This window comes from Salmo salar, chromosome 01, assembly GCF_965601325.2.
Source record: "Salmo salar chromosome 01, fSalSal1, whole genome shotgun sequence".
In the NCBI taxonomy this organism is placed as follows: domain Eukaryota; kingdom Metazoa; phylum Chordata; class Actinopteri; order Salmoniformes; family Salmonidae; genus Salmo; species Salmo salar.
This window is the reverse complement of record NC_138291.1, coordinates 31,900,186-31,915,388: the sequence shown is the minus strand read 5'-3', so window position 1 is coordinate 31,915,388 and position 15,203 is coordinate 31,900,186. Positions and strand designations below refer to the sequence as shown.

General features: G+C 41.5%; 1 protein-coding gene across 4 annotated transcripts; it reads right to left on the bottom strand.

Moving 5' to 3' along the window:
• Positions 1-603: 603 nt before the first annotated feature.
• Positions 604-9,813, bottom strand: si:dkey-229e3.2 (uncharacterized). Of its 4 annotated transcripts, none has more exons than XM_082973660.1 (6): positions 9,730-9,813; positions 8,653-8,866; positions 8,333-8,481; positions 8,072-8,216; positions 3,356-3,439; positions 604-3,217 (listed from the first exon to the last, which is right to left on the bottom strand). In XM_082973660.1, exons 2-6 carry the CDS (start codon positions 8,851-8,853, stop codon positions 3,077-3,079), a joined length of 720 nt encoding a protein of 239 aa, XP_082829786.1. In that variant the 5' UTR covers positions 8,854-8,866; positions 9,730-9,813; the 3' UTR covers positions 604-3,076. The 4 variants fall into 4 exon arrangements, with proteins under 4 accessions (XP_082829786.1, XP_082829789.1, XP_082829784.1 ...); XM_082973663.1 differs by lacking the exon at positions 9,730-9,813 and adding an exon at positions 9,345-9,683 and having other exon boundaries at positions 604-3,266; XM_082973658.1 differs by lacking the exon at positions 9,730-9,813 and adding an exon at positions 9,345-9,677.
• Between the last annotated feature and the right edge of the window lie 5,390 nt (positions 9,814-15,203).

Here is a 15,203-nt window from a genome sequence, read left to right as displayed (position 1 = left end):
TTCACATGACTGGTAATACAGATATGCATCTGTTGGTCACATAACTGAAAAAACATTGGGCCTCAGAATTTCGTCACGGTATCTCTGTGCATTCAAATTGCTATCGATAAAATGCAATTGTGTTTGTTGTCCGTAGCATATGCCTGCCCATAGCATAACCCCACCGCCACCATGGGGCACTCTGTTCACAATGTTGACATCAGCAAACCGCTCGTCCACATGACGCCATACACGTGGTCTGCGGCTGTGAGGTCGGTTGGACATACTGCCAAATTCTCTAAAACGACGTAGGAGGCGGCTTATGGTAGAGAAATTAACATTACATTTTCTGGCAACAGTTCTGGTGGACATTCCTGCAGTCAGCATGCCAATTGCACTCTCCCTCAAAACTTGAGACATCTGTGGCATTGTGTTGTGACAAAACTGCACATAATAGTGGCCTTTTATTGTCCCCAGCAGAAGGTGCACCTGTGTAATGATCATGCTGTTTAATCAGCTTCTTGATATGCCACACCTGTCAGGTGGATGGATTATCTTGGCAAAGGAGAAATGCTCACTAACGGATGTAAACACATTTGTGCACAAAAGATAAGAGAAATAAACTTTGTGTGAATGGAACATTTCGGGTATCTTTTATTTCAGCTCATGAAACATGGGACCAACACTTTACATGTTGCGTTTATATTTTTGTTCAGTATAAATTATGAACTTCACAGGGTGGTGAAAAGTGCAAGGTGATGTGCTCCTTTCCAATAAACATAAAGGGTCTTATGACATGATCATCGATGCTTGGCTGCCATTTGACAAATAGAAATAATCTTGTCCATAATAATCTCATCCATAGGCTATTGGCCTACTTGCACAGTGTCTGAGAGCTGTTGGCTAGAGAGCACGTGCCAATACCAGTGGGCACACTCGCTATATAACTCATGTTTTTTTGTGAGAAAATCATCAGTAAAGTTAAAAATGCAATGGAAAATGTATTATTATGTGCACTACATCATCATGCGCAGCCTTTTATCCGCAACAAGTCAATTTGATGGAAACCCCTTGGAGTTTTTATGCTGATTTTTGAATATTCGCATTAAAATCTGTGGGCATTTGGATGAAAACTGAGAAAGAGTAACACAGTAGCTAGGCTTTCTCCATACCTCGACTGCACTGTCTTCTGTAGCAGCATCTGTCACAACACTTGGACCAGCCGAACCAGAACTTTTAGAAAATTAGTTGATTTATTTCATACATTAAGCAGCTGTGGTCTCAAGACTTTTTTTGGTCTCTTAACTTTTTTTAGCACTACCTTTCTGTTTTTTACAAGCCATGATCTGGGCTGACTGATGACAAGAGAGTCAGAGCAGGTCTCTTTGCTGATGTGCGTTTGACATTGAACGTGAATTTTGCACCACCTCAGCCAAACAGAAAACCGGGCAGGCCTATCTTGGTAGGGGGGACTGGCCGTTGTCCACTGATCAGGCAAATGCTCAAATATATTAATATGACAATAGAGAAATTGCACAAAAATCATAATCTTAACAGGCCCAAGGGCCATCTCCCTTAAAAAAGTCAATTATTTGTATTATTAATTTATTTTGACCAGCCCACCCAAAACAAAGATGGTCCAATGCACCCATGCCTTCCTCTGTGTGTGCAAGTGACATATAAGGCACAATACAACCCAGGATCATCCTTCCTTCCTCCATGTCCCTTTGCCTTTTTTCCGCCACTGCACTGCAACGAGATGTAATCTAAATTCACTCTGACATCCCGCTAGTGCACTAGCTGAGAGGAGATAGTAGAGAGAGAGAGGGGGAGGGAAGTGCAGGGCTACATCACTTGTCATGTAGGAGGGGCCTACTTGGAAAAAGGTGATGGTTTTTCTCTCTGTATTTCAATTCTATTCATAGACTCAACCCGCCAGCCAAACAAGTGACATGTGGGAGGAGTGTGCACCTCCACTAACCCCTTGTTTTCTCTGTCTGGAAAAGCAAATCCTGGTGGTTGAAATGGAAGAGAACTGTCTGAGATGCAGTTGTACACATGTAATAACCTCTCTGTTATACTGGTTTGTGCTGATTAGCACAATGATACCCTGCAGTCTTACTTACAAAATGGCCAATGACATGAAACATGTCTATGGTTTTGAGTATTAAGGCAGGTAAAGAAAAACAGAGGACCAAACTATGGAAATATTAAGAAGTGGAGGACACCAATAATCAATAATGCCATAAATAGTTAAAGCACAAGCAATCCAAATTTCCATAAAAATGTATCCACAGTGGGAAGCCACACCCAATTACTTTTTTTTGGACCATGCACTGCCCTAGATTGCAAGCCAGGTTTCTACAGTGAGACTTAGAGATGGGTATTCTACAAAACAAAATATATGGACAAAGCTTGTTTTGAGGTGCATGGTCTGAAGGTCTACACATGTTGTATTCGGCGCATGTGACAAATTAACTTTGATTCGATTTTTTGATTTGAATACTTATGTAAATAAGGTATTTCTGTTTTTAATACCTTTGGCAACAATTCTAAAAACCTGTTTTTGCTTTGTCATTATGGGGTAGTGTGTGTAGATTGATGAGAAAAAAAAATTGTAATCAATTCTAGAATAAGGCTGTAACGTAACAAGATGTGGAAAAGGCAAGGGGTCTGAATACTTTCTGAATGCACTGTATGTTTGCAAAATGGGGTTTGGGACTTATGAGGAAGCCAGTATGCCCTCTAGTGGAGTGCTGTGACTGTGACTTCCAAAGTCTTCCAAAGAATTGCATTGTTCCCTCTGCTCTTGACAATAGTGGTATAAAACAGGTGTTACACTGAATAAATAACTCAATAAATGTATAGAACATTTTATAGTATCACTGTAACTACACTCCGTATCAAAATATTATATATAAAACCAGGAACATGCCTGCAAACTAAATACACAATATCATAGAATGTATTTTCTTTACAATCTGTATAAATAAAATGTTGCGAAAAGTGTATACTTTGTTCTCACCCGGGTAACAACCCAACCCGTTTCACCCATCTACAACAGTACAGTAGGGCTATGCTAAGCAGCATCTTCATCTTATCCTTCTCCATAGTTCAGTGCAGGAGACTTCTTGTGGTGCTGAGGCTGCAGCTGGATGCTGCATTGAGTCAGCCACTGCTGGGAGATTTGGTAGAGGAAAGCTGGGGTGTCACCATGGCAGGAGGAGGGGGCCAGCAGCTGAGTGGAGATGAGAGTAAGGCCAGAGGTGAGGTTACAGGTGTGCTCCCTGCCAATAAGAGTAGAAAGATGCCCAGTGATGCCCACTTCCTAAAAAGGAGAAGCTTCCCCCCCCAACACACACACGGATGCACACACCTTGGTTTTGATGAGAGCAGCAGCAGCAGGGGGGCAAGAGGTCTCTGTAGTTCCTTCATGATCTTCCAAAAAGTCTGACTCACACTATGGAAGGGAAAGACCACAGATATAGAACCCTGATATACAGTGTCTTCAGAAAGTATTAACACCCCTTGACTTTTTCAAATTTTTGTTGTGTTAGACAGAATTTAAAATTGATTAAATGTAGATTGTGTCACTGTAGTACAAACAATATCCCATAATGTAAAAGTGGGATTATGTTTTTAGAAATGTTTACAAATGAATTACAAAATAAAAGCTGAAATGTCTTGAGTCAATAATTATTCAACCCCTTTGCTATGACAAGCTTAAAATAGTTTAGGAGTAAAGACTTGCTTAACAAGTCACATAATAAGTTGCATGGGCTCACTCTGTGTGCAATAATAGTGTTTAACATGATTTTTGAATGACTACGTCATTTCTGTATCCCACACATACAATTATATGTAAGGCACCTCAGTCAAGCAGTGAATTTCAAACACAGATTCAACCACAAAGACCAGGGAGGTTTTCCAATGCCTCACAAAGAAGGGTACCCATTGGTAGATGGGGGGGGGGAGCAGACACTGAATATCCCTTTGAGCATGGTGAAGTTATTAATTACACTTTGGATGGTGTATCAATACAATCAGCCACTACAAAGGATGGAAACAGCTCAGGGATTCCACCATGAGGCCAATGGTGACTTTAAAACAGTTACACTTTAAAAAGGTTGTGATAGGAGATAACTGAGGATGGATCAACAACATTGCAGTTACTCCACAATAATAACCTAAATGACAGAGTTAAAAGAAGAAAGCCTGTAAAGAATACAAATATTCAAAAACATGCATCCTGTTTGCAATAAGGCACTAAAGTAATATTGAAAAAAATGTGGCAAAGAAATTAACTTTATGTCCTAAATACAAAGCATTATCATGACCAGTATCCCTTCTTTCTTTTCTCTCCAAAACTCTTGAACGTGCCGTCCTTGGCCAGCTCTCCTGCTATCTCTCTCAGAATGACCTTCTTGATCCTAATCAGTCAGGTTTCAAGACTGGGCATTCAACTGAGACTGCTCTTCTCTGTGTCACGGAGGCTCTCCGCACTGCTAAAGCTAACTCTCTCTCCTCTGCTCTCATCCTTCTAGACCTATCTGCTGCCTTTGATACTGTGAACCATCAGATCCTCCTCTCCACCCTCTCCGAGTTGGGCATCTCCGGCGCGGCCCACGCTTGGATTGCGTCCTACCTGACAGGTCGCTCCTACCAGGTGGCGTGGCGAGAATCTGTCTCCGCACCATGCGCTCTCACCACTGGTGTCCCCCAGGGCTCTGTTCTAGGCCCTCTCCTATTCTCGCTATACACCAAGTCACTTGGCTCTGTCATATCCTCACATGGTCTCTCCTATCATTGCTATGCAGACGACACACAATTAATCTTCTCCTTTCCCCCTTCTGATAACCAGGTGGCGAATCGCATCTCTGCATGTCTGTCAGACATATCAGTGTGGATGACGGATCACCAGCTCAAGCTGAACCTCGGCAAGACGGAGCTGCTCTTCCTCCCGGGGAAGGACTGCCCGTTCCATGATCTCACCATCACGGTTGACAACTCCCTTGTGTCCTCCTCCCAGAGTGATAAGAACCTTGGCGTGATCCTGGACAACACCCTGTCGTTCTCCACTAACATCAAGGCGGTGACCCGATCCTGTAGGTTCATGCTCTACAACATTCGCAGAGTACGACCCTGCCTCACACAGGAAGCGGCGCAGGTCCTAATCCAGGCACTTGTCATCTCCCGTCTGGATTACTGCAACTCGCTGTTGGCTGGGCTCCCTGCCTGTGCCATTAAACCCCTACAACTCATCCAGAACGCCGCAGCCCGTCTGGTGTTCAACCTTCCCAAGTTCTCTCACGTCACCCCGCTCCTCCGCTCTCTCCACTGGCTTCCAGTTGAAGCTCGCATCCGCTACAAGACCATGGTGATTGCCTACGGAGCTGTGAAGGGAACGGCACCTCCATACCTTCAGGCTCTGATCAGGCCCTACACCCAAACAAGGGCACTGCGTTCATCCACCACTGGCCTGCTGGCCCCCCTACCTCTGAGGAAGCACAGTTCCCGCTCAGCCCAATCAAAACTGTTCGCTGCTCTGGTACCCCAATGGTGGACCAAGCTCCCTCACGACGCCAGGACAGCGGAGTCAATCACCACCTTCCGGAGACACCTGAAACCCCACCTCTTTAAGGAATACCTAGGATAGGATAAAGTAATCCTTCTAACCCCCCCCCCCCCTTAAAAGATTTAGATGCACTATTGTAAAGTGGTTGTTCCACTGGATATCATAAGGTGAATGCACCATTTTGTAAGTCGCTCTGGATAAGAGCGTCTGCTAAATGACTTAAATGTAATGTAATGTAAATGTAATTATGTTTGGGCTAAACCCAACAACACATATCACTGAGTACCATTGTTCATATTTTCAAGCATGGTGGTGGCTGCATGATGTTATGGGTATGCTTGTTATCGGCAAGAACTTGGGAGATTTTTTTAGGATAAAAATAAACGGAATAGAGCTAAGCACAGTCAAAATCCTAGAGGAAGACCTGGTTCAGTCTGCTTTCCAACAGACACTGGGAGACAAATTCACCTTTCAGCAGGACAATAACCTAAAACACAAGGTCTAATATACATTGGAGTTGCTTACCAAGACAACATTGAATGTTCCTGAATGACCTAGTTACAGTTGTGACTTAAAATCAACTTGAAAATCTATGGCAAGACTTGAAAATGGCTGTCTAGCAATGTTCAACAACCAACTTGAAAGAGCTTGAAGAATAAATTTTTTTAAAAAAAAATGCAAATATTGTACAATACAGTTGTGCAAAGCTCATAGATGTAACCGTGTCGGTTCCGTCCCTCTCTTCGCCCCAACCTGGGCTCGAACCAGGGACCCTTGCACACATCAACAACTGACACCCACGAAGCATCTTTACCCATCACGCCACAAAAGCCACAGCCCTTGCAACGCAAGGGGAAGAACCACTTCAGGTCTCAGAGCGAGTGACGTCACTGATTGAAACGCTATTAGCGCGCACCACCGCTAACTAACTAGCCATTTCACATCGGTTACATAGAGACTTACCCAGAAAGACTCACAGCTGTAATTGCTGCCAAATGTGATTCTAACATGTATTGACTTAGGGGTGTGAATACTTATGTAAATGACATATTTCTGTATTTCATTTTCACTTTGTCATTATGGGGTATTGTGTGTAGATGGGTGAGAAGAAAAAAAAGTAATACATTTTGAATTCAGGCAGTAACACAACAAAATGTGGAATAATTCAAGGGGTATAACTACTTTCTGAAGGCACTGCATTGTCTATGCAGAACACGAGGCAGACGACTTGGCAAATATATTTCCTCCAGTGTGGAATCTTGGAGCATCATCTAGCACAGGGGTTCCACAACTTTTTTACTCAGGCCCCCCTTCCAGCATTGGGGAACATACCGCCATCGGTTGAAACACAACATGCTCTTGAATACAGGGTGGGTGTCATGTTTGGCTGATAAATGGGAATCAAATTGAAATTTCAACTTTCAAATGGTACCACAAAGATGGTTGGAGGCCCACACATGAGATAATGTTGACTTGAATGGGAATATCTGTTATTTTCAATTATACAGTCAATCCTCCATAGGAAACCAATTGAAATCATAGAAATATAGATAATAGAATAGAGATGACCATTTAAGTTTACAAGGGGAGGGTCCTGGAGTATTGAAAACAGGGATGCCAATAATATTTACCCCAATCTTTTTGAGAGTTTTTATTACTTGTTAAAACTTCTTCAGGATTAGTGGGTCCCCTGTGGGACGGTTGATCTAACGTAAATTAATGCGATTAGCATGAGGTTGTAAGTAACAAGAACATTTCCCAGGACATAGACATATCTGATATTGGCAGAAAGCTTAAATTCTTGTTACTCTAACTGCACTGTCCAATTTACAGTAGCTATTACAGTGAAAGAATACCACGCTATTGTTTGAGGAGAGTGCAAATTTTCGAACATGAAAAGTTATTAATAAACAAATTAGGCACATTTGGGCAGTCTTGATACAAAATTTTTAACAGAAATACAATTGTTCATTGGATCAGTCCGAAACTTTGCAGATACACTACTGCCATCTAGTGGTCAACATCTAAATTACACCTGGGCTGGAATAATACGTTATGGCCTTTCTCTTGCATTTCAAAGATTGTATTATCTTTAACCAGATCTAATGTGTTATTCTCCTACATACCTTTCACTTTTCCACAAACTTCAAAGTATTTCCTTTGAAATGGTACCAAGAATATGCATATCCTTGCTTCAGGGCCAGAGCTACAGGCAGTTAGATTTGGGTATGTCATTTTAAGCAGAAATTGAAAAAAAGGGGCTGATCCTTAAGAGGATCTCCCAGCAATTGTATTAGTATAAAATCCTATAATATTCTATTTTTGGGCCGGATACAACATAGCTCAGATTTTTTGCAAATCTTTATCAAAAGGTGGCAATTATTTTGGACCTGACTATCTTATTTCCAATTAATAACCCACAATTCTTTCACAAAAAGTAAAGACATTCATCCAACTAGGCTGGGTGTATTCATTTTAAGGACCCCATTCTCCTCATTCCCCACCTTCCCATCTCACCTGGTCAGAGATGCAATTTGAAGGTGTGATTCTGAGGGCAGAAACCATTCTGCTGTGGCTGTGGCAGTGTAAGCTGGGCTTTGGCTCTGACAGCCTCAGCCTGCTGGGCTCAGCCACCAGATGGCTCCACAAGCTGCCACAGTCACTAAGCAAGAGAGAAGAGGAGTCAGATACAATCTCATGGAACACAGAAGTGAAGCTTCATACATATACAGAGGCATGTTTTTAGTTACAGTAAAAAAAAAAAGATAAATTAGACACCATATTGTAGCTGTCGGTTGAAAAGGCTGCGTGTTTTCTATCAGCTGGGACAGAGATCGTACAGTACAGTTGGCCTCTTTAGATTCACCCAAGCCCTGGAAGCACTCCTGGAAAACTACACATGATTTCTTCACATTGCCATTCTCCAGCTGTATAGAAAAATGTATCACATATATCATATTTTTACATTGTTTATATATTAGCCTACATTAGGAAAATGGCAATTAAGACAGCTCCTATATAGATCACAATTCACAGGTAATAATTTCCTCTTAAGTAAAGTAAACTTGTAATGATCAAAAAGACTGGAGCACTCTCACCTTTGTTGAGAGTTTAGAGATGTCCATGTTCATGGGTGAAGACAGAGATGAAGATCTTTCAACTGCATCCGACTTGTTGCCATTACAGGCAGAACTCCAGTCTCCAAACGCACTGTCCACCTCGGCGTCATTCTGTTCCCAAGCAGTTTGGACAGACCAGTCGACCAAATCCCCGCAAGCAAAAAATAATGGTTCCTCCATTGAACAGATAAGTCTGTTTTAGGACAAGGATCAGAAAATTGAAGAAATTACAATTTATCCGCCCGTCCACATCCACAGACGCCCCCAACTTCTGGACTGATCAGGCAACACTGTGACGATAAGAAGGCCATCAGTGACTTCCCTCTCTCTATTGTTATGATTTCCTGTGCAGCCCATACACTTAAATAATACGGTGCAACATGTAATAGAGGATAGAACCACGACATGAAGTGAATTAGTGTAATGATAGCCACAAAAACATGCATGTGTGCAAATTAAAACGATAATTATACAAACCTGATTAATAAAACAAGAAACACAACCTACATATAATGCTAACCCGTTGTTAGACTGAACTAATTTGAAATAACCATATCACGTACATTAGGATTACATTACACTCACGATACAGTGTATCGGATAGGTCTACACCGTTAGATCCTACGAAGTCTTTAGCTGAGAGACCTCTAAACAGGGTAAATATTACTTACCGGTGGCGGGTCTGTAACAGGGGAAGTTTCTAAGAATCCGGAAGGTGATAATAAACAATAGCCTATGCCGCGTTCAAAAGAATTGGGAGCTCGGAACTCGGAAATCTTCGACTTCCGATTTCAGTGAGTTTCAAACAACTGGGAACTCTGAAAAAAACGAGCTCGACTGGAAAAAAACGATTTGAACGGTCATCAAACCAAATTCCAACTATGGAACTCGGGCCTATACAACTCCGACTTTCCGACCTGAAGATCAATGACGTCATGATTTAACATCGTATTTTTTTCCGAGTTCCCAGTTGTTTTGAACGCGGCACTACTTCCCACTGTTTTGGATCCGCTCCGATGACGAAGAGATTGCGTAGGAGCCCAGAGCTAACCTTACCTGACGCAGGTGCATTGACAGCGAAAATCTAGACGCAACTGAAACCGACAGAGGGCGCCCTAAATTCTAAGATGTTTGTTTTAGCCACAGTTGTCTAACACTGGCCTACTCGACAAAGTAAGAATTGATTGTCAAGACATGACTAGACAGGCCCAACATTAACATTTGACCCTCCATAGGGAGATACTGTATATTATTTAAAATGACTGGTGATGAATAATGTGTTGGCCTCAAGTTGGTAAAGCAATCAAGGACATTTACTGTGAGTAAACATTTATTTTATTTCATTTAATTCCGTTTGCCCTGAGACATTGGCAAAGAAATACACAGCCTGACTCTACTCTTATGGTTTGACATAATGAGAACAATTACTTGGGAGGAAATATGTATATCCATCCACATGGTTAAAATCAAAACCCGACTGTCAATTAGTAGTAACAGTACGCACAGTTGCTCAGACAGGCTGACTAGACTGATATGATTAGTCTTTCTTTTCAGGTTTTGTTGATAGACAGTATGAAGAACAATATTTTTGGCATTTTTGACATTCCTCAACCCCAGCTCATTTAAGGCATGCCATGTGAACTCAGATCTGTAATTGGAATAGTAAATAAAGCTAAGCAGGGCTGGGCTTGGTAAAACTCTGGATGAGAGACCGAAGGGTAGCTGTAGATATATCAACTGCCCAGTCTATAGTTTATTTTCTGATAGTGGATATAACATTGAAGATCTGATGTTGTTTTAAAGGTACAAATTCAACATATTTTATACAAGGTTTGTCTATGTTGAAATTCGGTTACCATGATGACATAATCCTGTGGCTGAAATTTCACCCTCAAAACAACCGTTTACTTTGATTCCTTTTTTCAAATCCAATGCATTTTCCACGTAGATTCCACGTTGACAAATTAAGGTGAAACAATGTTGAGTCAACCAGTTTGTGCCCAGTGGGATGTTACCCAACCAAAGAAAATGGTAGGACTATCTATACGTTACCTATTTATTTGGAACTTTAACCATTTTAGGTCTTCACTCACTGATAAAAAGTTGGATGCATTACAAGATTAAGATGTTTTTCATTACACTAAACCAACAAACAATGCTTTATCGCTCTTTAATTTAAAACACTTGGCATGGCCATGTAATGGAACCTTGCCCTTCCAAAGTCCCAAGCAGAGAAAAAATACTATGGTGGATTAATTAATGTTTTCACTTTATCCCTTTTGCAATTCCATTGTAAGTCGCAGGACAGGGGTTACATTGTGTCAGTGAGGGAGCAAATCCCAGATCTGTATCAGTTTGATGTGGAGACAAAGCATGGAAATGGAGGAATGAGAGAGAGAATTCATTTGACCTTTCTCTGCCTCAGCTTTCTCATATGTACAATGTCCAACTACTGCACCATCAGATATATATAATTTCCCGTGAGGACATGGGCAGTTATACCATATGTACCTGAGAAAAGTAAACAGAACCACATCGTTGATTTTCTATATTGACAAGGATTCCAATGTGGATTGCATGCAGTATTTCTGGTGTTCCATTAAAGCTAATTTCCTAGAGTAACACCGTTTTGTGCAGCTCTGTCTTCCCACATGAAAAAACAGTACTCACAGTAGTGTTTTTGCGAACTTTACTGTAGTATTCAGTGTAGTGTTTTTGCTGACACGACTGTAGTATACTGTATTATTTACAATTTACTGTAGTTTAAATTCTGTAGTAAAAAAAACTGTGGTATATAATATAGTATTTACTGTAGTGTTTTTGCAGACTGTAGTATACTGTAGTATTTACTGTAGTGTTTTTGCGGACTGTAGTGTTTTTGCGGGCATTACTATAGTATTTACTGCAGTATTTACTACAGTGTTTTTTTGCGGATAATATTGTAGTATTTACAGTATTCTACAGTGTACTACAACACTCTATAGTAAGTACTATACAAGGGATACCTCAGTGTGTACTATAGTATTTGTCATGTATGCTCTCTCTCCGGCGCTCTAGGTCGCCATGCTCACACATCTCAGCCGGATTGACAGGTTTCCCGCGCCTCAGCAGAGGTGACCGGTCCACTCCTGGTCCCCAGGATCGTCATTTTGGTCGGCGTTATGCGGCTGGAGCCGTGCGTCGGGGAGGGGGTAGTGTCACGTGTGCTCCCTCTTCGGCCTCTAGGTCACCAGGCTGCTCGGTATAGCACACACCTGTCACCATCGTTATGTGCACCTGCACGTCTTCAGACTCACCTGGACTCCATCACCTCCCTGATTACCTTCCCTATATATGTCACTCCCTTTGGTTCCTTCCCCAGGCGTTATTGTGTCTGTTCCATGTTTGTGTGCTGTTAGTGTTTCTTGTTTGTATTATGTTCTGTTTATTTTATTAAAACACTCACTCCCTGAACTTGCTTCCCGACTCTCAGCGCACTCGTTACAGTATTCTAGTATTTATTACAGTATACAACAGCTTACTGAAGAATTCTATAGTAAGTACTTGATAAGGGAATTATATAATAAAGGTAAATGAATAAAGAATCCATCCCTGAAACGTAACTGATTAGTAATTAATAGTTATGTAATGAATAATTAAAGTACTGAACGTAAGTCCCATAAGGTCTAGTAGAAGACCCGGGAGGAAGGGAAATGTGTGTGTGTTAGTTGTGTGTGTTAGTGGGCCTAAGGGAACCGTAGACATGTGTTTGACCCGACCTGGAGAGACTTAGGAGAAAACAGGGTGTAACCTTCAAGATCCCCCTAATCTCGGGGGAAAGGAACAGGCAGCGCTGGGTAGTGATTAACAGTGGTGAGAAGTCCAGGGAGGGATACAATTCACATACTGTTCGTGTGTATGTATGTGCGTAGGATATCTATTGTTTGTGTGTAGGTATGTGCGTAAGCGGGGAGTGAGCATAAAATGAACATCTTTGTGTAATGGACCTCAGAACGTTCTCTGAATAAACTGTACAGACCTTTTGCAGAAAGCTCAGTCCTTGCCTAATTATTCTTAACACAGTGTCTTACAAACCTTGGGGATTAGTCAAGGCTTATTGATTGTTAATTATTATCATTGGGATTGAAAAATTCCATTGACAGTACTGTATTATTCTATAGTAAACTGTAGTGTTTTTCCATGTGGGTATTATGGGCACCGAGGGCATTATTGTTGAGATGGTCCATGAGGACTTTCTGATTCTTCAGTGTGTTAGGTTGAGACTAGAGATGCAGAAAGGGATGCATAGCATTGATTTTATGCTTAAATAGCAGACAAAAGGGTGTCCTCTATGATACCGGTGGAAAAAGCAGAAATATGCATGACTTATGCTCTCATGGTGCCCAGATTCCAATGGGGTAGTCATGGATGGAAATTGTTTGTATAAGTGTATAGGTACAGTATGTATCTGTGTACATGAGAGGTGTTTTCAGTGTTTTGTAGGCTACAAATGTAATGTGATGCCAATATGTCTGGGAACCTCAGGTTTGTTTATTGTGTGCCTAAATACAATCCCTCACCCTCCTGTGTGACCTTTCTCTGAGCCATGAGCATCTTCTCACAAGATCCCACACATTTCAACCTTTTTACAGGAGGTTTTCTGGAACTGATCCGTGTAACATCATATGCTGCTCTATGGAGCTAAAGACACATACACTTTGCATAGCTGCACACAGTATTTTTTCTCCACATTCTACATAGTGACAATGGCTTTATGGAATTTAAACTGGGTTTACATTAAATGGGTTAGGATATTATAAATTATTGTTAGATCAAGATGAGGTTATGTTTTCCTTCCTGTGCTTTTCAGAAGGATGAGATCCATAAAGAAGAGGTATAGCCTGAATATTTTGGATACGCACAGGATGGGGGAAGAACATTTTCTTGTTTCTCTTGACCTAGCATTGATTCTGGTTTGGAGTTGTTGCTTGATCCTGTGCCAAAAGCTAATGTACTATCATCTTGCAGCTCACAATTATTACAATCTAATTCAGATGCATTTGTGAGGCTTGATCTAATTGAACACATATTGAATGTATGTATGTGAAAAAAGCACATTACTGTGCATCACAATCAGGATATTGGATAATGTCCCCCAGAGGCTTCATACCCCATACCCATAGAGGGCACAGGGGCACGTGCCCCCTCAGATTTTTTTGTCTTTGTAATAGTGCTTGCCACTTGGTTATTTTATGAAGTTGGCTTTAGCTAGCCCAGATAGGTTCCCAACTCCCAACCACACAAATAGCTACCAAGAAGCCATTTCCGGCTATCAATCAAGTTAGAGTAGCTAGCTACACTACGTGTAGCTACACTACGCTACACTACGCTACACTACACTACACTACATGTAGCTACACTACATGACCAAAAGTATGTGGACACCTGCTCGTCGAACATCATTCCAAAATCACGGGCATTAATATGGAGTTGGCAATGGCAATATGGCAATGTCATGCTGAAATAGGAAACTGTTGCCACGAAGTTGGAAGCACAGAATCACCTAGAACAGTGGTTCTCAACTGGTTTTGCCCGGGGACCCAAATTTGACAATGACAATTCGAGTCGCGACCCAATATTATGGACTGTTGATGATTACATTTTGTGTTCCCTTGCTAAGTATACTCTGTCTCAATTATGGTATTAAAGAAAGTCATTACACAGCCATATTAACTGAAAACATTTATTATCAATTCAAGAAAATAAAACATTTAATTAGGCGACCAGTTCAGGAGTGGGATGTAATAAATTATCAGACTCAGAACATGACATCAAAACCAGTCCAATAATGTAAATGAACAGTAACACATACCAGTTTTTAAAATTGAAAAAAACAACAAATCATTAGGAATTCTTAATCATCAATTATCATGTCAATAGTTTCACAACCTTGAAAAGTGTTTTTAAAGGTGTACGTTTTTAACCCGTTCAATAAAATGTAATATGAATGTCCTCCCGTTAGGTACATGATTTGTCCAAACGGTAAGCTTCATCTTGAAGGCATCCACTTTGTCCCTCTGTTCAAATCGATTGTGCCACCTCCCTTGCATTGACACTTTGAGAGAATTCAGATGATCAAAATATCCGCCAGGTAGGCAATTTGCGTGAACCATTCCTCACAATCAACATTTTCAGGCAGTGGACCTCTGCATGATAAACCACATGCTGGTGCACACTCCCCATATCCCTACATAAGGCCTGGAAACAACTGCTTTTCGTGGAACTCTTTTTGATATAGTTGACACACTTGATCACATCCTGGAGCGTGGCGTGGAGCTCAGGCACCATGTCCTTCGCTGCCAATGCCTCCCTGTGTAGGAAGCAGGGGTTCCACGTCGCACTCGGTGCTCTGTCCAGGATCCGCTTTAATACCCCGGAGTGCTTTCCCGTCATGGCAGCTGCCCCGTCAGTGGTCACACCGACGCTCCTATCCTAGGCCAGTCCCACGGAGCCCAAGTACATATTCATTGTGTTAAAGACAGGCTCTGCAG